This window comes from Solanum tuberosum, unplaced genomic scaffold, assembly GCF_000226075.1.
Source record: "Solanum tuberosum cultivar DM 1-3 516 R44 unplaced genomic scaffold, SolTub_3.0 scf00076, whole genome shotgun sequence".
NCBI lineage: Eukaryota > Viridiplantae > Streptophyta > Magnoliopsida > Solanales > Solanaceae > Solanum > Solanum tuberosum.
Window position 1 is genome coordinate 1,987,018 of NW_006239000.1, and position 23,847 is coordinate 2,010,864.

General features: G+C 33.7%; 2 protein-coding genes and 1 non-coding gene across 3 annotated transcripts; 2 read left to right on the forward strand and 1 right to left on the reverse strand.

Moving 5' to 3' along the window:
* Positions 1-6,198: 6,198 nt before the first annotated feature.
* Positions 6,199-11,895, reverse strand: LOC102586255 (uncharacterized). The gene is made up of 7 exons (XM_006346167.2): positions 11,361-11,895; positions 9,807-9,947; positions 9,349-9,714; positions 8,747-8,992; positions 7,546-7,638; positions 7,152-7,352; positions 6,199-6,946 (listed from the first exon to the last, which is right to left on the reverse strand). The coding sequence occupies exons 1-7, from the start codon at positions 11,682-11,684 to the stop codon at positions 6,731-6,733; spliced, it is 1,587 nt and encodes a 528-aa protein (XP_006346229.1). The 5' UTR covers positions 11,685-11,895; the 3' UTR covers positions 6,199-6,730.
* A 2,257-nt stretch (positions 11,896-14,152) lies between these two features.
* LOC102586585 (fatty acid desaturase 4, chloroplastic-like) lies at positions 14,153-15,340 on the forward strand. Its single transcript, XM_006346168.2, has one exon. It carries the CDS (start codon positions 14,212-14,214, stop codon positions 15,208-15,210), a length of 999 nt encoding a protein of 332 aa, XP_006346230.1. The 5' UTR covers positions 14,153-14,211; the 3' UTR covers positions 15,211-15,340.
* Positions 15,341-16,009: 669 nt separating this feature from the next.
* TRNAM-CAU (transfer RNA methionine (anticodon CAU)) lies at positions 16,010-16,081 on the forward strand. Its single transcript has one exon. It is a non-coding gene; the product is annotated as a tRNA-Met (tRNA).
* The last annotated feature ends 7,766 nt before the right edge of the window (positions 16,082-23,847 follow it).

Consider the following 23,847-nt stretch of genomic DNA (forward strand, 5'->3'; position numbering starts at 1 on the left):
AACTGCTATAATCTTTACCACTGCCTTTATCCTTCGGGTGAACACTTTGTGGTGAACATATAAGTTAGAAGCCAAAAAATAATATAAATTACACCTCAAAAAGCTACACTAAACTTTAAAAATTAATAACAAAATGGTAACAAATGTAAGTTCCAAGTTCATACTATTTTTTATCCCCATAGTTTCTGTTAAATCTAACAGACAAAATTAGGTAAATGTTTGACGGTACTAAAAATATTAATTTTTGATAAATTTAAAGGACTGAAACTGTTCAATATATACTTAAAAGAAACTATTTTAACTCTAGCCTTAAATATAAGGGACTATTTTTGTCATTTTCTTAGTGTTGACACTATTTTATTTAATTAGTTATTTATCTCAATCAATAGGATATATTTTATTGCTTCACTATAATAAATAATTTTTTATCCTGGAAAAAAATGAATTTTTTCTTAATTTTATTTTCCTTTGTTTTAAATTTTTGTCAATTTCGTTTTCGTCTATAATACGTAATAGTGATAGAAAAGAAAATTCCTCGAATATACTAATAACAAATATTTCATCATCGTCAGCATTGATCACGTAATTTTGCATTTACGCAAGTTCAAGAAAAAAAAAAGTTCAATACATACTAAAATTAAAATAATAATTTAAAATATGTTGTGACATTTAATCGTCATGAGTTATGGTGAAATTGTTGAAATTTCTTCAGCCTTAAATCTTAATCAAAGTTCTTGTGTTTAAAACTCTTAGGAATGAAAGAAAATATGTTAGGAGGTCCGACCCCAAAAATGAACTTGCAGTGTGTGATCCGAATTGGATCCGGCTCCCCTCCATTACCCCTTTTCTCCATTTCGTTAAGTGCAAGTCTAGATTGGAGACATGTGTCATATTAAAGTTTAAAGGTCAAGATTATATCATATGAATAAATATCATAACCGTAGTTAAGTCAATTAATTTTAGAAAACTATTCTCCAAATTTGATAAGAATTACAATATATTCCATACAAAATTTGATATTTATTAACATCTTTAATTTCATCTTATATTTTAATTTACAATTTAATAATTAAATACAAAAATACAATATGAAATTAATGATTATAACTCAAAAGTCACTCAACTATTGATATTTTACTTAGAAAGTCACTCAACTATTGATATTTCACTTAAGAAGTCACCCAATCAATTTAAATGTTTTTTTTTTGTTGAAATCTAATTTTATTTTAAACTATTTTTATTATAAGAAATAAGAAGATATCTATTTTATTTATCTTACTAATCCACTCTAATTATTTAATTATATTATTGAAAAACATATTGTAGCAATAGACAAAAAAAATCATTTTCCGTTCTAGCAATTGTTTAGTAGAATTAAATAAACTGAAAAATGATCCAAAAAAAAGGAGAACGTTGGAATTGATCAGAAGTAATCAAAAGAACGCACAATAGCAATCTTTTATCATTTAAAATAATTGGTTTAAAACTAAAAAATTACAATTTAATATTTAAATACAAAAATATAATATGAAATTAATGATATTAATAAATATCAAATTTTGTATAGAATATATTGTAATCCTTACCAAATTTGGAGAGTAGTTTTTTAAAATTAGTTGACTTAACTATGGTGATGATATTTGCTAATATAATATAATCTTTACCTTTAAACTTTAAATATGACATATGTCTCTAATCTAGACGTGCACTTGACGAAATGAAGAGGAGCTGGATCCGAATTATAATTTAGTGTAGGGGCAAAATGACAGTTCAATTTTGCATTTTAAAGCTTCCTACTTTTTATTATACTAGTCTCTGGACACACACAATTCCCATACATCAATAATTAAAAACTCTTATAAAGTTAAATAAATATTATATTTTAAAATGTAATACCAACTTAACCTCAACCAATTCATCTTACTATTTGCTTCCTTTAAAAATAAGGGTGAAATTATAACATTATAATATTAGATCGATCCTACGCATGACTTCAATGCAATTAACCAAACGTTGCATGTATAATTTATATAAAAAAAAAACCACGAAATATTGAATCAAATTGTAACGACCCGCTAGGTCGTTTTGAGAACTAGGAATATTCTGACTCTTTTCGGAAAATTTAAAGGAGTGTTTTAAACTATGCGATAACTATGAGTATCTAGTTGATGAATTTTTGTTAAATGAGTATTATAGTTGAATAGTTAGTGGGTCACATTCATAATAAATAGTTACCACTTTGCCATGTATTTAATTAAGTTAGAGGGATTAACGGGTATTGTATCATAACTGGAGAAAAAATAAAATATAAACGAGTACCGGCGGCGTGGGCAGAAGAGTACTCGTGAATCGTGTATTCAGGTGAAACTTTCAACCAAATTGTGTTATTGAATTTTTATAATAAAGATATTATGTTTTTCTTAAGATTTAGTGGGATAGTATGGTGCAAAAGTGGTAGGGATAGATGTTAGTTAATTGGAATATAGTGGTAGGAATTAATTCTGTTTGTCTTCTTCGTGATTGGGACCTGTTGTTCATTGTTAATATTAGTAGTATAATTGTTGTAATTAATGAGGTTCAGGGAAAACATTTGGGGGTCATATTGAGGTGCATTAATGGAGGGCGAAACCCTTTTGTTTCTGAGGGTGGGTCGCCACTGGTTTTGTAACCAGTGGTTAAATTCAATTGTTATTAATTATTTGTCGTATGGTAAATCTAGTTTTAATATATTGAGATAAGTAATAAATTATTAGATGTATATTATATGATTAGCATTGGATTTGAGATACTTGGAGGGATTGAGGCTTAACACTAAGCTTGAATTTTAGCAAATATGATTCTTGGCATATTATAATTTAATAGCGTTATTAGCAATTTATATTAATTATAGACTAAATGAGGATGGCGTGATAAGAAGTAATGGGTCAAAGTCTGTGTTGGTTAATTATTAGTATTATATTGTTAGCAATTAGATTGGTATTAGGAATTAAAAGATGGTTCCAAATTGGAAAATTGAAAGGCTGCAACGTTGTGCCTTTTCTGGAATTAATAGGATGGAGGGGGAATCTTTAGGTAATAAGTAGGAGCTTGATAAGAGATATGAGTGAGTTTTGGGTTAGGATAGACATATCATAATATGGGTTTTTAAGAACTCGCATGCTTACAAATATTTCATAATTGGTAGATTGGGAACGTTCTGAAGCTTTGCGAAAGGGGAAGGAAAAATCTTGAGGATTTGTGGCACGTGTTCGGCATTCAAGGTATGTTAAGACTTTCAGACTTGTTGGAGGACGTTTTCATAATTAAGAATTAAAAAGGGGAATAGACAATGGGTAAGGGAGAAAGATGGGGGTCTCGTACCAATGATGTGACAGGCATTGGTACGAGTACCGGTGTTATAAAGGGAAAGTCTATTACTATAGAATGCAGATTTTAATCCGAGAATGCCAAAGCATATGGGCATTAGCTGATATATTATTAACTGATTATTTGTGTGATTGTGTTCTTATTTGAACCCGTATACTTGTGATGGTTGAGGTGGTTATGTATTATGTTGATACTTGATTGATTGAGATGCATTATCATCCCCTTTATTTGAGATTATCGTCCGTGCGGAAATTGTTTGATTTTATGTTAGTGCGTTGAGATTGTCCGCACAGACACGTGGAGATCGTCCGTGTCAGTATATGGACCTCGCGAGTCCCCCATGGGTCATGAACTCTCGATGTATTTCCGAGGAGTATCATGTATATACGGTTGAGAGAGTACTTGGCATTCTGAGGCATATCATTTCATGGTGTCACATTGCAATGCATCTCATTACATCATTTATTATTGTTGATTACGTGCTTTATTGGTGGTTGTAATTATGTGAAGTTGATTATTCTTATTTTGATGAACTCGACTGGTAAGCGTACCATAGATTTGTATAAGTAAAAGACTTATTTTTATTATTTAAACTCATGTCACTACTTCTTCGTTGTCGGTGTATGAGATATACTGGGTACATGTGGTTTCGTACTCATACTACACTTGTTGCACTCTTTTGTGGTGCAGATTCGATTCCGAGTACGAGCACATCTTGTGGAGCTTTTTGAGTCCGAGCTTGGAGTACTTTGGAGTTGTGGTGAGTTGCTTGGCTGTTCCGTGGCCCACACCTCCCTCTACCTTTTATTTATTCTGTTATTTAGTATTCAAACAGAATATCCATTATGTTTGGATTGTCTTTTAGTTTCAGACTTGCATCATATTAGAGGCTCTTGTACTTATGACACCAATTTCTTGGGTAGTATTTTAGCTTTCCGCGTTTCGTATTTATAAAGAATTTAGTGTTGGAAATTTTACTCATTGTTTACCTTTTTACCTCATTAGTTAGTCATAATTGGTAAATATGTTGGGTTGGCTTACCTATTGGTTGGGAACATAGGTGCCATCACGACTTGTGAATTTGGGTCGTGACAAAATGAATTTGGTTCATGTAAATATAAGGTAATCAAACTTAGTCATTGTAGGACAGTGTAGAAGTCATACTTGATATTTCTAACTTTATGAATTTATCTTCCTCCAAATTCTTTTAGGTGTTTCTAAATAAAGTGAAGAAGCCTAACTTGCTATACGCTTTATTGTTACTCTCAAATTATAAATTAATTTAGTTGGTTTATTAAAAAAAAAATTCATACCAGCTTCAAAAATTAAATGCAAAAAATATCGTTATTAATTTAAAAGCAAAACAATCATTTGGATAAATAAAAAATAAAATAGTTCAGAGTATTAGACAATTTTTTTAAAAAAATGTTCAATTAGTATGCATTAAGTAAAAAAAATTATTTTAATTCACCAAATAATTTCATAGCATTCAAATAGATTATGAAGTTGTTTGTACCTAGAACTCCATCCTAAATTTTTCTGTTTTTGTCTGTTTTCTCTTCATCTGGATTCATGAATATAGACACCTTAACTATTGATTAGTTTAAGCAAAAACAAAATAAATTAAAAAATAAAATCCTCTCTTGTGTCCATTTGTATTTCCAAACATTATAGTTGTGAACATAATAAGTATAATTATTAGTAATTAGTCGAGAATACCAAAATTACTCCAAGCCAAATAGCACCGGATACATTGCAAGGCAATATGTGTAGTGATTTTACATTTCTACACAAAATAGTAACAAGAAATTCCAGAAAGAGAAACAACCATAAATAAAGAATTAGAATTGAAACAATCCTTTGTAATTTGAAAAATCTATAAATGATAAAAATCTTAACAAACAATAGAGATGGAAAAAGAATGATCTTTACCACAAGAGTACGTGGAAATGCTAGTGGAAGAATTCAAGATGACAAATTTGTCTTTGATAGTGATATATATTGATTTAGTTACAACTCTTCATATTCTTTAATTCAAGATTAAAAGGGGGAAAACCTTGATCAAAATTGAATAGTTTGATCCAACGGATCTAGCCCATATTGACGCTCTAATTTTATTAAATAGTTTCATAAGGATATATTTTATTGCTTCAATTTTTACATAATAATTTTTTATCCAGGAAAAAAATGATTTTTTTCTTAATTTTTTTCCTTTGTTTTTAATTTTTTTGTCAATTTACGCTTTCGTCTATATTACCTAATAGTGATAGGAAAGAAAATTCCTCGAATATACTTGTAACAAATATTTCATCATCATCAAAATTGATTACGTAAAATTTTGCTTTTACGCAAGTTCAAGAAAAAAAAAATGTTCGATACATACCAAAAATAAAATGATAATAAAAAAGAACTTAATAATTTAAAATATGTTGTGACATTTTAATCGCCATGAGTTATGGTGAAATGGTTGAAATTTCTTCACCCTTAATCAAAGTTCTCGTGTTTAAACCCTTAAGAATGAAAAGGAATATATTAGAAGGTCCGACCCCAAAATGAACTTGGAGTGTCTGATCCGAATTTAGTTAGGTTTCAATATAACTGTAAAAAATCGAGTGAAAAATCATAACTCTGGATTAAACCGAGTTTCAATATGGATAATGAACGTCGAATAGAAAATCATAACTTTGAATTGAGTATTGCTCTAATATGACTAACAAACACTAAGTGGAAAATCATAACTCGATAAATAGATAAATTTTCTAATGTAGATATTGAACATCAAATAGAAAATTATAACTTGAAATATCAATTTCAGATAAATCACAATCGTTATAATAAAATATTGTTATTTATACATGAATGGAGTTGACTTGCACTTGTTGGCCAAAAAGGCTTCGGTCGTTTCTGTGAACAGTACAAAGAAATGAGTAATTCCAAACTGTTTGGAATTGAATGAATAAGCAAATATAAATATCAGAGACCTAGTTTACGTGCACCTCAACTAATTCCACGGTTACGTGCTACTTGCTACAAGTTCTTCGGGATTCATTTTCCCGATTTCGTTCCATAAAAAACTAAATAACAACATACTCAGTATAATAAAAACTAAGGAAATTGTCAAACTTTGTACAAACTCTTGAATAAGAGCAACATAAATGGCTAATAGCAACCTTAGCTTGTATATCCTAGGCATTGTACAACTCCTCGAGAACTGCTCGATGAGTGAAAACTACATGCGATATGTTTGTTGAAGTGTGTGACCATCTCGTCTAAAAGCTTAAGCTGTTAGAAGAAGCTGACTTGTATTTATGTTTTCAACAATACTTACCTCTGATACTTACAGAGGAAGATGGGGTAAACCTTGTCAACAACCTTGAGGTCTGTAGTATTTCGGAGGCATAGATGGACATCTTTCGTTCATATGGGGATACAGATCCATACTGTTGTATCCAGGTAGTTCCATACGGTACTTTCCTCGAATTTGACAGAAAGGAAGCTTCACAGTGTCATCGGCATTGCACCATTTTGGCAACCGGCTTGAATTGTTTTCAAAAAGGTTGAGAGTATAAGCATCTCTTATCTGCAGTTCCAACAATAAATGACATCAATTCCTGAAACTCTAGAACTGGAGTCCGACATAGAAAGATAACTTTGTTAGAAGAGACATACATGCTAAACAGAAAAGGCAGTTTCAGATTCATCAAGTACATGACCGAGGCAAATGCCGAAGCAACCAACCTAATCAGGAAACAGAGAATGCTTCAAAAGCTATCGGACAAACTCACCGTGAATTCTGTAACCTGAATTGAGTTTGCAAATTCACCAAACAGTCCTCCTTCCTTGTACATTTCAAGAATAAAAGCAACACATGATGCTGACTTGCCATCGCTATAAACCCAATCATCTTGCTCTGGAATAGCCAACAATTTGGCGAAAGAGGATCCACGTTTTTCAACTTCAACAAGTATATTGGGAAGACTAAGGTTCTGCGTGGAACAAAATGGAACAGCATTCAATGTTGAATTTTATGTCAATCTTTGTAATTACGGAATCTGATCCGCTTTAAAAAGCTATTAAATGAGAAACATATTATACCAAACAGCTTCAAGAGTATTTTGTCCACTAATTGCCTCAACTTAAAGAGGCATTTCATGAAAGTGACTAAAAAATATATATAACCTGAGTTCCGAGTCGTTTGTTTAAGGCTTCGTTCCACAAGTTAGAACCATATTCAGGCGCTATTTGGTTCCAAACAGTCATGACAGAAGCCACCTGCACCACCCAGCCATGTTTGTTAACAACAATAACAAGAAGTAACATGTAAATTTCATAACACAAAAACATACAGTAGCAGCTATCTATAACACAAAAGCCAAGTACCACAATTACTCACGTTTATCTACAAAATGCCTGTCATTTCTACTTCTTGCAACTTGTAAGTGCCATTGTTCCTATTCTTATCCCTCATCCTTCATCATCATCAACTTTCTAATTTCAATTGTCTAACGTGATATCTTGTAGCGTAATTTCAACCTCACAAATGATCATACAGTACTTAAGTTTTTTACAGTAAAATAAAATTTATTTTCAGCTCTCACGAGACACTAATCCAATCAAATATTTACTGCTTCAGCACACATGCATAATTATATAATTATATGGAACACGTGAATCATAATAGCATGTTTCTAGCAGTCAAATGAATCTTCATGGATTCACTGACAACATCACACCAAGATTCAAAACAGCCCCGTATGGATATCTAAATAGTGTTCAGTAAACCCTTCGGGGTGGCCCAGTGGTTTGGGCTTGAGACTTCCATGTTGGAGGTCTCAAGTTCGAAACCCCTTGCCAGCGAAAGCAAGGGGTTTGCTTCTGGGTCGAGCTCGTCGCACTGGGCTTGCCTAGTGCGGGTTACCTCTCCTATGTGGTTTGCAAGCTATTGCATAGGAGCGGGGGGTTTTACCCTGTGCGCACCCAAAGGATAGTGGCTGCGGGTTTCCCTTATCATAAAAATAAATAAATAGTGTTCAGTACATGAAACCTGCAGCTATGAGACCTAAAATAGTTCGAGGCCTCTGTTATTTCAATATAACTCACAAAGATTGTTCAATAGTCTGTGTATGAAATCAAAGCATTTCATCAAATTTCACTTCATGTGCCCAGCGAAATTACCGCATTAGCTGATCAACCAATATTCAGGTCTAAGTTAGCTGTTTGTTGTGATTATCTTTTTTATTTTTTGATTGGACATAGTTAGCCTAAGCAGAGATGACTATACTTGCAAACCAGAGGATTTACTAAGTAAGGGTATGTATGGACCACCTTCAAGATAATAGGTCAAACAAAAAAATGGCAAGACAAAAATAGCATGCACTACCAGATGAGCATCCACGGGTGGTGGGTAATTTCCATCAATTGTGTCTATCCAGCTAAATATTAGGTTGTGGTAACCATAAGATTTTCCTGCCATGCTTCGTGCATATTCCCAAGCAGCAGTCTCGTTAAACTTGGCTCGGAGATCAGGGTGCAAAGGCAGCACTGCAATATGTGGATTGGTGTTGTCTTTTGTCAGCTCAAACTCCCACCATTCATCCCATGGTAATATAGCAATCACATCTTCTCCCTGAAAGGAAGCACAAAAAACAACATTGGTGCAAAAATTAGTCATTTAACAATGAAATTTACTGGGAATTATGAATTTGAATTCTCAATGTTTGTAAATTCCTGTCTGGATGATTGTTAATTTTGTAAGATAACGTGCTAAACTACGGGAAGAGAAGCAAATGTGATGTTAATCAATAACATTTTAACACTATTAAAGACTAGAGGAACAAAAGATTTTGGGAACAACGAGTTAAACATCATCAGAAAAATATAATTTAAAAATTCCAGCTATGTCATCCTTCTTCTTTTTTGGGTTGGTTGGGAGCAATTTCCAAGGAATAACATCATGTGGAAACAAAATAGTTAAACCACCACCTTGTCATTATTATTTCCAGATTCGCCAACCCATAGTTTTCCTTCAGCATCTCTCAAGCAAACAGCAGTATGGCCTGCATAAGAACCTGTTGCCCATTTCTCTAAAGTCTCAAAAGCGCCCCAGGTACCTCTAATTTTTGATATAGCAAGAAAATCTCCAGAATGAATGTCATCAGTTGTAAGGTTTGTGACCCACGGCTGTGGACGTTCTTCAAATGAAGCACCCATATGTTTCTCTAGAAAATCAATATTTGACTTCTCGCCCCATCCATTATTGACAAACAAGGGGAAAGCATTCCATATTGCTGAAAGGGTTCCTAACATTCCTGCTTGCAATAGGAAAATGGACACCCCTCTATTTTTTACCTGTTTCAATTTAGTTGATCCATTAAACTATAACAAATGTACGCTTAGATCAATGACCAATGAGAATCATTTATGAAACGCTGGTGACTCACATATTCTAACTCAGCTTCAGACTTCCACTCTTTGATTTCAAGGGTATGTTCACGAGACAAAAAGTAGTAATCCCACGTTACACGATATGGGGTTGCAAAGATGTAAAGGTCCAAACATGTCCAACTGTGTGCATTGCTCACCTACATAATATTGTAACAGAAATACAAATATAAATATAAGAAGTACAAAACCTCAGTGTGATCAAGCATTGACACTAAAATCGGAACACTTTCCATCCAAGCATTAAAAAGAAACATGCCATACTAATAATGTATATAGATTTTGCATTCCAAAACATTTGCATTCTAAATATAGAAGAAAAATCATTCATTACATGCAGTCCAGTAACATCTGCATTTGCAACTTCTCCAAGCTCAAGATGGTTGCCACTAAATACGGGCAACATATAATGAACGCAAAGTGTCCAAAGGATGGGTTTTGCAAAAAGATGCCTCTTGTCCATAAGCATTCAGTAAGTACTAAATTATATTAGTGGGATAAAACTCAACGTTTGTATCTTGCCATGAAGAGAAGTAGAGCAAAGGATCAAGATTAGTTTAACTTCCATAAAATGTTTCCATCAATCTGGTAACTAAATCAATAGATATCTAACGAAAAAAAGGAACTTTCAGAGAAGCTCCAAGGACTCATTAAGCTAACTAATTCCAGGAATCACCTAAAGATTAAGGGCAGCCCAGTCCTCCAAGCTCCCACTATCTACGGAGGTCTACTGTACACAACCTTAATGCATGCATGACCTCCTAATCCCATGACAACTTCCACCATTGTTTCAAGGCTCCCAATATCTACGGAGGTCTACTGTACACAACCTTAATGCATGCATGACCTCCTAATCCCATGACAACTTTCACCATTGTTTCAAGGCTCCCAAAAGATCAACACAAAAAAATGCTAAACAAGGGGAAAACAATTTCACAATTCACGACCCAATTAACAATGAATAGCTTTGAATTAGGCCCAACATCATTCCCAAACTCTACATATAATACACATGGACAAGAACTTCTATACAAGAAAAACAACTAAATGATACAGGAAAACAATATGAAATATGAAAAACAGCTATTGCAAGTTGTATGTTGCAGGGCCAGAGGTAGAGTATAGTATAAATATTCGACATAGTGCATAAATACATACTCAAATTTGACCTCAGCTGGCAAGATAAGCATTCCAACTTAGAATATGCACATCTACACGCCTCAACTCGCCCTCCATTATATCAGTTGAACACTCCAAATTACAAAATAATCATCTAAACACCCCCAAAATTTATGTCACATCAATATCAGGTGTCCACTAGACACAGTAAGAACGAATTGGAATGTTTAGTTGTCCAACCAAGTTAAGGTGTCTACTTGATAGCCACTATGCCTAACCCAACCAATAACTAATAAGAGCTATGTGTTAAAAGTATCATTTCAAAATTCATAAACTTCAAATCACGGCTCCACATCTAATCACTTTATTGAACCACAACAGCACCAACACCCAAATAAAAAGAAAACAATACCAAAATTAGATTTGGGGAAAACCTTGATATGAAGGGTACCACCACCAAATTGACTTTTAGATTTGTTGTGAAGCTCCAACCAAGCAATATTCTTGAAAAAGCAAGCACCTTTCCACTCCAATGTATTATTCCCTTCAATTGAAGCAGCCCCCATAAAAGCAGGCAACAGGTCCACAGCACTATGAAGAGAATTGATAACAGGCCAAGATACCTGTCTTGGTAACAGAGGCAGAATATCTTTTGGATGAAATAGTGATTCATACCCATTTATCTGCCGCCATGGACAGAAACAACAGAGGAACAATACAATAATTAATAAGCAGTGATTTTTTAAGATTACAGCCATGGATGAAGCTTCTTTGTTTTGGGAGTGTCAATTTAGAAAGACAATTTTTTTAATTTTAATAATGGTGAATGGTGATATTGAGATCAATGATAAAAGTTGTTGATTGATACAATTTCAGATTATTCAGTGAATATTCTGTTTGACAAGAAGAAATAATACAGATAGAGAGCTGATTGATTTTGTTTTCTACACAAATACAAATAAATCACAATTGACTGGAGAGAGTTCTTGTGAAAAATATTTTTCTAACAAATATAAATGGAAGTTAATGTGAAAAAATAGTTCTTTTTCTACCCGATATTCGTATTGAAGCTAGATTATTCTAAATTAACATTTTATAAAATTCCGTTCGAAAAAGCAGAGCTCCCAATCAAGATTTTGTTCATAATAAAAACTCAAACTCAAAATCTCGCTCATTCTACGCACTACATTCATTAATAATAAAAAAATAGTTTTAACACAGTGAGATTGAGCTCAGGGAATATGCCAAAATGGTAATCTGATTTATCCAAAAAAAGTGGGTCAACGGGACCACCACTGAATATGCAATTAATAGTTTTCAAATAGTTTTAGTTTAATTAAGTATTTACTTATAAAATCTTCAAATTTTCTAAAATGAGATTTATATAGTAATTGTAAAATAAGTAAAAAGTAATATATGTTACGATAATTAATAAATTTAAAATATTTAAAAGATATATGAAAAATTTATAGTTAAAAATAAATTTATTTGAATCTCGAAATAATATATGTGTCACATAAATTGAGATAGAAGGTGTAATAATTTTCTAACTTTTTATAAATACATATTATGACATAATTTTCAAAAATTCATTGGTCAATAAAAAAAAATACTTAGTTACTATTTAATATAATTTTTTACATGATATAGATAGTTGCTTAATGTGGAGTATAGTCTTAACATGATGTTTTTCTTTTTAAAAAAATAATCATAACTTATGAATTCATTTTTACATTTACAAAATTTGGAAATTAAGATTTGGATTTTCAAATTATCACTTTTTTTTTTGAAAAAATTGAATCCTAATCTCAAATCATATGTCAAACGTAATGTAAATTTTTATAGATATATTTTCCACTTATTCATAATTAAGTGATTTGACTTTTCATTTTAATTTTTACTCCTTCTCCACTTTTATTTGTGGATCTACTGTAGTAAAAAAATATATGTTTTGCTATTTTTAAATTTGAAAAATTAAAAGATAATTTATCATTTTATACATATTTTATCTTATTATTAGGTATTAATTATTTTTAATTTGTTTTCGAACGAGTTAAATGACTTATAATATTTAATAATAGTATAGTAAAATTAACATTTTATTTATTATTTTAAAAAAACATGTGTCTAGTTAAATCTAAACAAATAAACATGAATGGAGGAAATAAACTTCAATAGTTTGATATAAATACTTGATACAAAAAGTATTTACCGTGATATAATATATCGCCCACTCCCTACCCCATCTTTTTTTTAACGACCTATTTGTTACGTTGAAGTATAATACATAGTCTTTTAATTAACTTGTTCAATTTCTACTTAAGAATTAATATATGTACTGAATATTTTACTCACAGACCTAATGAAATAGTTTGAAGTCAAAATTAATGCATCCAAGATTACAGTTTTAATTAACACGTAATGATTAGTGTACCAATCAAACCCATCAAATCAGTAGTTGTTACAAATTGTATGTTGTTTTTCTTTTTCTAATTGGTGTCGTGTCCGAACTTGTTTGTGATTCTGATTTATTTGTTTTATGATGCGTGATTAAAGATAGAAACGCTCTCTCTATATTTTTTTTTAGAATCTTAATTTTTGAGACTTATGATTAACAATATAAAGCTGTTGTAATCACATCACACATGGTAGTAAGATTATCTAGTACGTAATTAGCATTGACAACAAGTTGTATCTCTTCTTCAGATAAAATTTTCTTGATTTCTCGTACAGTGTTCAATATTTATATTGGAGTTCAAACTAATTCAAAGTCACACCACACAACTCATCTAAGGAGGAAACACTCCCTAACATAGAAATTTTATATCCAAAACTCGAACTTAACCTTTAATTTAAGACGAAGAAATTTCAGCTATCCCACCATGATATTTAACGATGGTCCACAAGTAATAATAAATACGTGCGTGAAAGGTCTACCAATATAAAACAACTCAAATTAAAGGAATTTATGTTGTATTTTCCGTCTAGTTTTTTTTTATTGGCAAAATTTTGTGCAACACAAAATAACTCTCGATACTACTGGCCTTATCTAGTCCCACGCATCTCTTATTTAGACCATATAATAAAAATTCTCATTTTGTTTCTTTCATAAGAACTTTTTCTTTTCTGAAAAAAAATAAAAAATAGCAGTAACCACAAAACTTCTAGCTCCCAATTTTGAACCACAAATCAATTGACTATAATATATATTGGATATAAATAATATACTATATGGTATTTTTCTTTGCATTTTGATTGCACATCCAACCTAAAAGTTCCTTCAATATGTCTTCCGTTCTACCTCAAAACCATGCCATTAGATCCTCACAACGAGCCCTAGATAAAATTGGAACGATACAGAGAAGATCCAGTACAAATCGAGCTATGAGCATCTCCCGCCATGTTCTCCTACCTGCACGAGTCTATTGTATCTCTTCCTCCTCCTCTTCCTCGTCCAACATTGCCACAATCACCACCAAACCACCACCCATCTCAGAACCACTAACTTATGACCCACTCACTCCCATCACAAAAATCAAGACTAGTAATAATACGAGAAGTGTACTAAATGACCCGAGTTTAAAATCCACATGGGCTCATCGAGCCTGGATGGCAAGTGGGTGCACCACCGTGCTAATCCCCTTAGCACGGTCTGCAGCAGGGGCACTCGACTCACATATGTGGGCCGGGCCCCTTATAGCAGGCTGCATTGGCTACATCGTATCAGACTTGGCTTCCGGAATCTACCATTGGGGAATTGACAATTACGGCAGCGCCAAAACCCCTGTTTTCGGAGCCCAAATTGATGCATTTCAAGGTCACCATAAATGGCCATGGACAATCACCCGACGAGAATTCTCAAACAATCTCCATTCCTTAGCACGCGCAGTGACATTCACCGTCCTTCCAATCGATCTCTTCTGCAAAGATCCAACTACTCTGGCATTCGTTGGGGTTTGTTCAGGTTGCATTATGTTCAGCCAACAGTTCCATTCATGGGCTCATGGCACAAAAAGTAAGTTGCCTTCAATGGTGTTAGCATTACAAGACGCTGGAATACTCGTATCGAGGGAACAACACGCTGCCCATCATCGCGTTCCATATAACAACAATTACTGCATTGTTAGTGGATTATGGAACACGATTTTGGATGAATCAAAGTTTTTTGAGCTGCTGGAGATGATTTTCTTCTTTAAATTCGGAGTCCGGCCAAGATCATGGAGTGAACCAAATTCAGAATGGATCGAAGAAACTGAGATACAATCAATTCCTGCTTCACATTGAATTCAATTACAGTATAATTTTTTTTTTTAAAGTTGATTGATGTACCTTTAATTTTATTTTTTCCGATTAGTATTGGAATGATATTGATATTCGACACCAACTTGATAATAGTAATATATGTAACTATTTCAACTCCAGCCAGATTACTTAATAATGGAATTTTGATTGAAACTATCAATAAAAATATGTCATCTATGCTCTACTTGTTTTTTCTTTGTAGTAGTATTATTTTTTATATTCATAATATAATTTTTCGATGAAAGAGATTTGAGTGACCATTCTTGAGTCAATATAGCTAAAGTTTTCACTTCAATAGGTTTCTGTAATGTCTTATAAGTATAACAAATCAAGGCTTCTCAAAGCACCCACGACTCCTCTTTTTGAATACCACTCACTTTCCTAAGTGAGTTCTTTTCTAAGGAATTTAAGATTCTTTAAAGAGAGACAAATTTAAGATTTAAATATGCGGTCAAGGTTTGCATCCTCCACTTTCAACTATAAGGTTGTAAGTTCAAGTTATAGAGAAAAAGGAAACAGAGGGATATAGGGTTTCTCTGCTTTTGGCATAGCGGCCTCCACTAGGAGGCTCGCACGACCAACTATTAGCTCAATAGTAGAGTGCGCCCTTGATAATTGTTCTTGTTGTGTCTAGTTGTGAGGGACTCCCAAGAAGGATTGAAATAAAAAGGTATTTTTAAAAAAGGGACCTCAAGTGATAGAATTGTGAATTGATCACCGAAAAGTTTTACATGTTTTTCTTTCATACAAATATAATTATTATAGTAAATTAACAACAATCATCAAAGTGGCGCAGCGGAAGCGTGGTGGGCCCATAACCCACAGGTCCCAGGATCGAAACCTGGCTCTGATATAAAATATTTTACATATTTTTTTTGGTCTAATTGGTTATCAAATATTCAAATTATCAGTTTTATCGTATAATTTTCAGAAGATTAGCTAAAATTATAGTTCACAACTTGAATCAAAAGATTACTATATTGCTGAATGCTGAGTATACATAAGACACAATCTACAATAGATATTGTCGGACTCTGGAATTACGTTTTCGATTCCTATAGATAGATAGGTTGTTTTCGAAAGACCTTCGGCTCAAATGCAACATATCAAAATAATTATGAAAAAAAAAATGATAGTGAAAAAAAATGCAACTACAAATAATTAAGGAGAGCAGTGCAGAACATTCATAAAATAATAGTAACAATAATAACAAAATAATGCGATAATCGAAACATAAAATGACATATGTAATTTGGTGCTCCTATGTCATGAGCATCACCTCCTCCTTCCCACCCCCTCTAAAAAACAAGGAGTAAAAATAAAAGGAGGTACCTCAACCTGGTCAACACAGTCATGGTAATCAGTTAAATAATCAACTTGAAGCATGAACAAAATCTTAAAAAGGCATAATACACAATTACATACTCAAATTTAACTTCAAATGACAAGTAAGCATTTCGATTCAGAGAGTGTATATCTAAACACCTCAACTTTGTTTCAACTTACAAGTAAACACTCCAACTTGTTCATACTTTGTCTTATGGATACTCGATGTTGACGTGACGCAAAAAATTTGGAGACGTCTGAATGATCATTTTATAAGTTGGAATGTTTAACTTATACAATAAAGATGAGTTGGAGGAGGATATGAGGAAGAAAATATCTTCATATCAATATATAACAATTTCTTGATGAGACATTTCTCAGATCGAGGCAAAGGAGGATATGAGGAAATTTGCTATACTTAATCCAAGTATCCAACCGGACTATCAGAGACTTGTTTCATTGTGTCGAACCACGATATGACCTGACAAGTATGTGCATCACCTACTTACGCTAAATGAACCAAGTAACGAGGGTCGTTTATGGCCAATACCTACATGGACTACTGGACTTAATGGTGGCCCAAATGAAGATCAAAGTTGGCCCAACAAAATGATACTATATCTGGCCCAAATTAGGTACAAAAGTAGCCGCAACTGTTAACCAAATTGTGACCCAAAGGAAGCCCAACATCAGCCACAAAACATAACCCAATTGAGGCCCAAATAAATTGCAATTTTGGTCCAAATTTCTTGACCCATTTGGCCCAAAACATCGGCCCAACTAAATAGGTTGTTTCCAAAAAATTATCGACTCAAGTGCAACAAATCCAAAGGAAGAAAACAAAGTAGAACGGAACAAAATAATGTCAATTAATATGTGTTTCATAGTAAAATACTCAAATTAATTAATATTTCTTAAGAGGTGTGTAAAGTCCAAAGTGAACAAGTGAAAGTATCGATAACTCTAAATTCTACTTATAAGTAACTTGAAAAAAATAATGTCTAATGAATCATTTTTTATACCTTCCTCACAAAGTAATGATAATTGTTTCTCTCCTTTGGTGATGGAATTCATCTTCTCATTTTAAAGTAGAGTTTATAGCAAATTTCCTTGTAATTACTCATTTCATTATTATTTCTCATCTTACTTTTCTTTTTAGTTCATTGAAAGAGTACGTCTCTTTCTCCGATTGACAACTCTTTAGTTTTAAATTTTCATCTAGCATGTTTAAAATCACGAGATTAAATGACATGTTGATACATTCTACATATTTTTATAGGTCTTGATACATCCTATTTAGCTCGGGTGTCCAGTGAGACACAATGGGTACGAGCTAAGATGTCTACATATATATTTTCAAAGTTGAATTGTTTGATTATTAGTCGAGACCAAGTTGACGTGTCTATGTATTATGGCTTTTAAAATCTTATCAAATACTTTTCTGTTATGAAAATGAGGCTATAGTGTACCTTTGCTTGTTTGTTTTCAACTTTTGGCATGTCCAGCTAAAAGTTACAAATGCAGCTATGTTAAGTTTTGCCTACAAATAGAATTTTGAGCTCACCATATTTGCTTGTTTTTCTCACTCAGTACTGAAAAAAATAGTACAGCCTAAAAAAAATTCAGAAACTTTGTCTCATTCTTTTAGTGTGATTCAATGCACAAGAATGGGTTGTTTTGTCCTACTACACTCTTGAAAACCCTGATGTAAAAAGAGGTAAAATAGAAAGAAAGTTTTTTTTTTTTTTCAAAATCAAGAATGATGGATTCTTCAGAAGTTGGAATCATGGAAGAAAGAGAGGAGGTTATGGTTTCATCTGTTGATGAAGAAGTAAAACCCATTTTTAGAGTAGCTCATTTTCTTAAACCAACAACCAAAAAACTCCCTTTTCTCCCTTCAAGACTCAAAATTTCTTGTTCATCACTAAAAGTTCAGTTTAGGGGTGGTTTTTCATATATGAAGGGATGGTCTAAATGGGTTGATGAGTTAAAGCCTTTACACCAAGAGATATGGAAGAAAGCTGGAATCTTTGAAGGTATTATAGCTTCAACATTTAAGATTTATAGGCATAGTGATTTGATTCTTGCTTTAGCTGAGAGATGGTGTTTGGAGACTAATACATTCATTTTACCATGGGGAGAAGCAACTATTACTTTGGAGGATATGGTGGTTTTGGGTGGTTTCTCTGTTTTAGGACACTCTGTGTTGAAACCTGTTAAGACCAAAGATTCTGCTGACACTGAAAAAGCTCTTTGTGAGGTTCATAAAGATATTAGAGTGCGTAAAACGAATGTTGGTCACCATGCCTGGATGGAGCATTTTGCAGGAAGAGGTGACCATTTGGAGCATGTTGCATTTTTGACCCTTTGGTTGTCAAGGTATGTGCTTCCTGCTAGAAGTTGTCAGTTTGTGGACAGAGCTCTTTTCCCTATTGCAATTTATCTTTCTCAAGGAATTCCAATAGCACTTGCCCCTGCTGTTTTAGCTAGTATTTATAGGGATATGAGCTTGCTTAAACAGTTGATTGTATCTTCAGCTAAGAACCATGCGCCGAGTGATTCTAGATGTATAGAAGATGAGTTGAATCCGAACCTTCGGGCTCCTTTTCAGTTTGTTCAGTTATGGGCTTGGGAGAGATTTACAAATTTGCAGCCTAAGCCAAGTAGTATCATTTACACTGGGGAGCCAAGAGTAGCTAGATGGCATAAGGTGAAAAAACTAAATCATGTGGATCCTAGGAGTGGAATAGATTCCGCTGCTGAATGTTTTCTGTGGCGTCCTTATGCCGTTGATATTGTGAAGAATTGGGACATTAGCAGATTTTACAAGGAAAGAGATGAATATGTGGTGGTTGGACCAAATATGGGAAGAGAAATCATGACTTTTGCTCGACTTGTTCGAGCTTCTGAACTAGTTGGAATGGATTGTATTGAACAGTATAATCCGCATAGAGTATCAATGCAATTTGGATTTGATCAAGATGTGCCCGATTGTGTGAATCATGCTAGTGATCATATCCCGAAAATTGCTTGGACTAATTATAACAGACCAATTAAAGATGTCAAGCTCTATATACCTTCTAGGTTCATCGAGTCAGATGTCAGCAGACGATACTTGGAATGGTGGAAGAACCAAAATGTTGCACCTGAGGTTGCAGTTCAGCACGAAAAGATGAATGCCATTGTATGTTGTGGTTTTTTGCAGAAATGTGAAATGATAGTTGTAGAATCATCATCAGATGATGACGACAATATTCCAATTTCTGTATCTTTACGCAAGAGGAAACTCATGAAGAAAGAAATTACTATACCTGGTAATAATCAAGAACTCTTCCTTAACATGCAAAGCCAATCTTCTTCATCTTCGAATGATGGGACTGCCAAAGCAAGGGAGACTCTACTGGAATCGAAACCAAAAAGCGCCAAATTTGAGGCTTCAAATGGGAAGTCGGATGAAGATGGAGATGGGCCATATGTAGTTAAGGAAATGGTGCCACTAGAGAGCAAGAATAACAATGACAAAGGTGGCTGCAAGCTCAACTTTCCTGATGGTATTGAACTTGCAAGTGACGGTCCAAATGCAGGACTTTTGAGTACTAATCCTGCTAAAACATTGCAAATGAACGAAGCTTCAGTGGTAACACCGAAGGTAACAGCAATGAGTACCAACATAACTGAAGGAAATATGGCGATGGGAAACATTAACAACCATGAGAAAGGGAGCCGTAGATTTGAAATGATCGATATTCTGAAACTTGAGATGAGGATTAGAAACCTTGAAAACATCAATGCTGGAAAGGTTCCAATATTCAGGACAAAGTGAAAACAAGATTAAGCTAAACTATATTGCTGATACTTCTCTTACTAAGTCTTTGTTTAGTTCATGAAGTTATATTTTCTTCTATATTGCCTAGTACTCAGAGATACTCAGACAGTGCTACTAGCTCGTTCTTCTATTTAGATCCTCTTGTAACTATCTCAGCTTTAGTAAAAAAAATTCACTTGAATTATGTTTCAGTTCACTTGTTTACTTTCCAGGTTTCTAACTGTTTTGCATTTTAACAATCTTGCATAGTTCTCATTTAGCTCTATGAAGCGTTGTGGCTGTTGCGAATGCAAAGTCAAGATTACAGATATGATCACTAGCATGTTTTTGTTCCCAGACTATCAAGTTACTTTGAACTCGGAGATTCTTTTTTATTTATTTCTCTCCCCCCTTGAATTAAAAACCAAGTCGAGTGACAAACATCTTCTTTTAATAGGAGAAATACTAAACAGGAGCACACTACTCCTCCACAAATTTTTGTTTTTGTTTAGCTATCCGATATCCCTAACCCACAGGCTAGACTAATCTGGATTTGTGCCAGGGATAAAAGGCTACTTATCCAGAAGTTCACCCCTCTCCTCTGCATTTTCAGGACTTGAACTCGAAACCCTTTATTAAGGATAGAGAAGTTCCAACCATCCCAATACTCCCGATGGTTACTCGTCCTACACTCAGAATCTTTTGAAAGCACACAACAAGAATCTAACCAACTTTTAAGGACTGAGCTTGTTACTGTAATTCTTGCAAGTTGGTTATCCACTATTTTGTTGTTGTTCTTGTTGTTCCTTTTGTACTTTGGTGCTGTTGAACTGCGCTCTCTCGGAAACAACCTCTCCACTTCCTCTCTACCTCTGGAACCACTTGTGAGATTTCATTGATATGTTCTTGTGAAATTTACAATTACCATAATATCAAATGCCAGAGAATTCAATTTTTTTCTCTCTTCAACTCAGAGCCCTTTGAACTAGATCGATCTTCATCAATTCAATTTCCAATTTCTGCACGATCTTTGGTAATATATGATTTTTTAAAAATATATGTTCTTGTGTCATTTGGTTCACTTAATTTTGATACAAATATATACTGTTGATTGATTGATTGATTCAGATGATAGCCATCCACTTAAGCCTCATTGGACAATGTTACTGGATACATGTGCATATTGGAGGTAGTAGGTACCCAGTGCATTATTAATCGAGATGGTACAATTTGACCTGGACACTGTCGTTATTAACAACATGTGCAATTATTGGCTATTTGAGAGTCTAAAAAAGACATTTCAAAAAAATTTCTACTTTAAACAAACTTAGCTGGCTTTGCCTGCTTTTTGTTTCAGCATTATTTTCTTGTGGACTTAATAGTCTTTCTCGGGCACTTCTCTACCTGAAAAATGAAAATGTAATGCCTTACTTATTATATGTTTCATAACTTTCATATTACAGGTTGTAGTATTTATTTGGTGGTCACGAGGACAAGGGAAGCTTCGCAACATTATCTCTTAGTCTCAATATATTTTGAAGCTAGGACATGGCAGAAAAAGCATGTGTAAAGCGCCTTCATAAGGAATATGAACTGGTGCTTATGCTGTTCCCTTCCTTTCATTTTTAAGCTTCGGTAGATGTAGCTTTCCCTAACTAAACCTGTTGATTTGTAAATATCTAAAGTGTGATCAGATATGATTTTATAGGATTTAAATTGATCTTATAAAATCATATCTGATTTGCTATTGAATAGGTTAGGATCCTTGATTCTCAAATCTGCCAGAATCAAGGGATCTGATAGCTAGTTAGTCAGTTTTCTATACTATTAAATATGTTATCTCTATGGATGAATAAGATTGTACAATTTTGGTACCAAAACTTACATGGTATCAGAGCAAGGTTATTCTTGTAACTAAAACAACACTGCTGCCAAGAAAATAGAAGCCAACGGCATCAATAGAAGTCGAGAGTTCTATTAACAATTTTGACAAGAGACAACAATGAAGCTGTGGTGTGATTTTTGCAAAAAATATGGGCACACTCGTGAGACTTGCTGGAATATCCATAGGAAACCGCCTAGCTGGAACAGAAAAATGGCAGACAACCATGGTCAGGCTCTTTAGCGTACCAGCAAAGAACCAGGGTTACGATCTTCTCTAGAAAGGCAACCTTTCACTAAGGAACAAGTAGAGTGGTTACACAAATTTCTCCAAGTTCTCCAACCTCAACCTCAACTCCAAACCAGTAAATCTGATTCTTTTACTCCCACTTGTTCATTTTCCCAAGCAGGTAATGTACCCTCCGTTTTTGTGAGTACAGATTCAAGTGGTATAAGTCCTTGCATCATAGATTCAGGGGTAGTGATCACATGACATGGAATTCTCATTTTTTTCAACTTACACTCCTTTAGCAGGAAATAAAAAGTCAAAATTGCTGATGGTTCCTTCTCAGCAATTGCTGGAAAAGGGATAGTCAAACTAACCCCTCTTTTGACCCTTTTTGATGTCCTTCATGTTCCAAAACTGTCTCATAATCTTTTGTCCATCAACAAATTGACTCAAAACCTTAATTGTCGTGCTATCTTTGACTCTATTTCATGCGTATTTCAGGACAAGGTCTCGGGGAGGATGATTGGCAATGCTAGAGAGTCTGAAGGTCTCTATTTTCTTGAAAACGGGGACAGTTCAGTAAATCTTAGTTCAGCTTGTTTGAACTCTATTCAAGTTGATAATAAAGTCATGTTATGGTACTATAGACTTGGTCATCCTAATTTTCATTATTTGAAACTCTTGTTACCTCAGTTGTTTATGAATAAAAGTACATCCTCTTTTCCAGTGTGAATTTTGTGAAATGGCTAAACATAGACGTTCATCTTTTTCTTCCCAAAAATACAATGCCACAAAACCCTTTAAGTTAATCCATAGCGATGTTTGGGGACCTTCTAGGGTAGCAACTATAAATGGAAAAAGGTGGTTTGTGAGTTTCATAGATGATCACACTAGACTAACTTGGGTGTACTTATTGAAAGACAAAAGTGAAGTAACCAATATATTTGAGGTTTTTTATGTTATGGTCGAAACACAATTTCATGAGAAGATTCAACTATTTCAGAGTGATAATGGGAGAGAGTATTTTAATGACAATCTAGGCAATTTTTTCACTTCCAAGGGAATAGTGCACCAAAAGTTCATGTCCTAATACACCCCAACAAAATGGAGTAGCTGAGAGAAAAAATAGGCATCTTATGGAGGTAACTAGGGCCTTAATATTCACAAGTGGAGTCCCTAAATTTCTTTGGGGAGAAGCTCTTTTGACATCCACTTATCTTATTAATAGGATGCCTTCTCGTGTTCTAGATTTTTAAACCCCTTTTAGTATGTTCAAGACATACTTCCCTACTCTTAGATTGACCACTGATCTACCTTTGAGAGTCTTTGGGTGTAGTGTATTTGTTCGTGTTCATGATCATAATAGGAGTAAACTTGA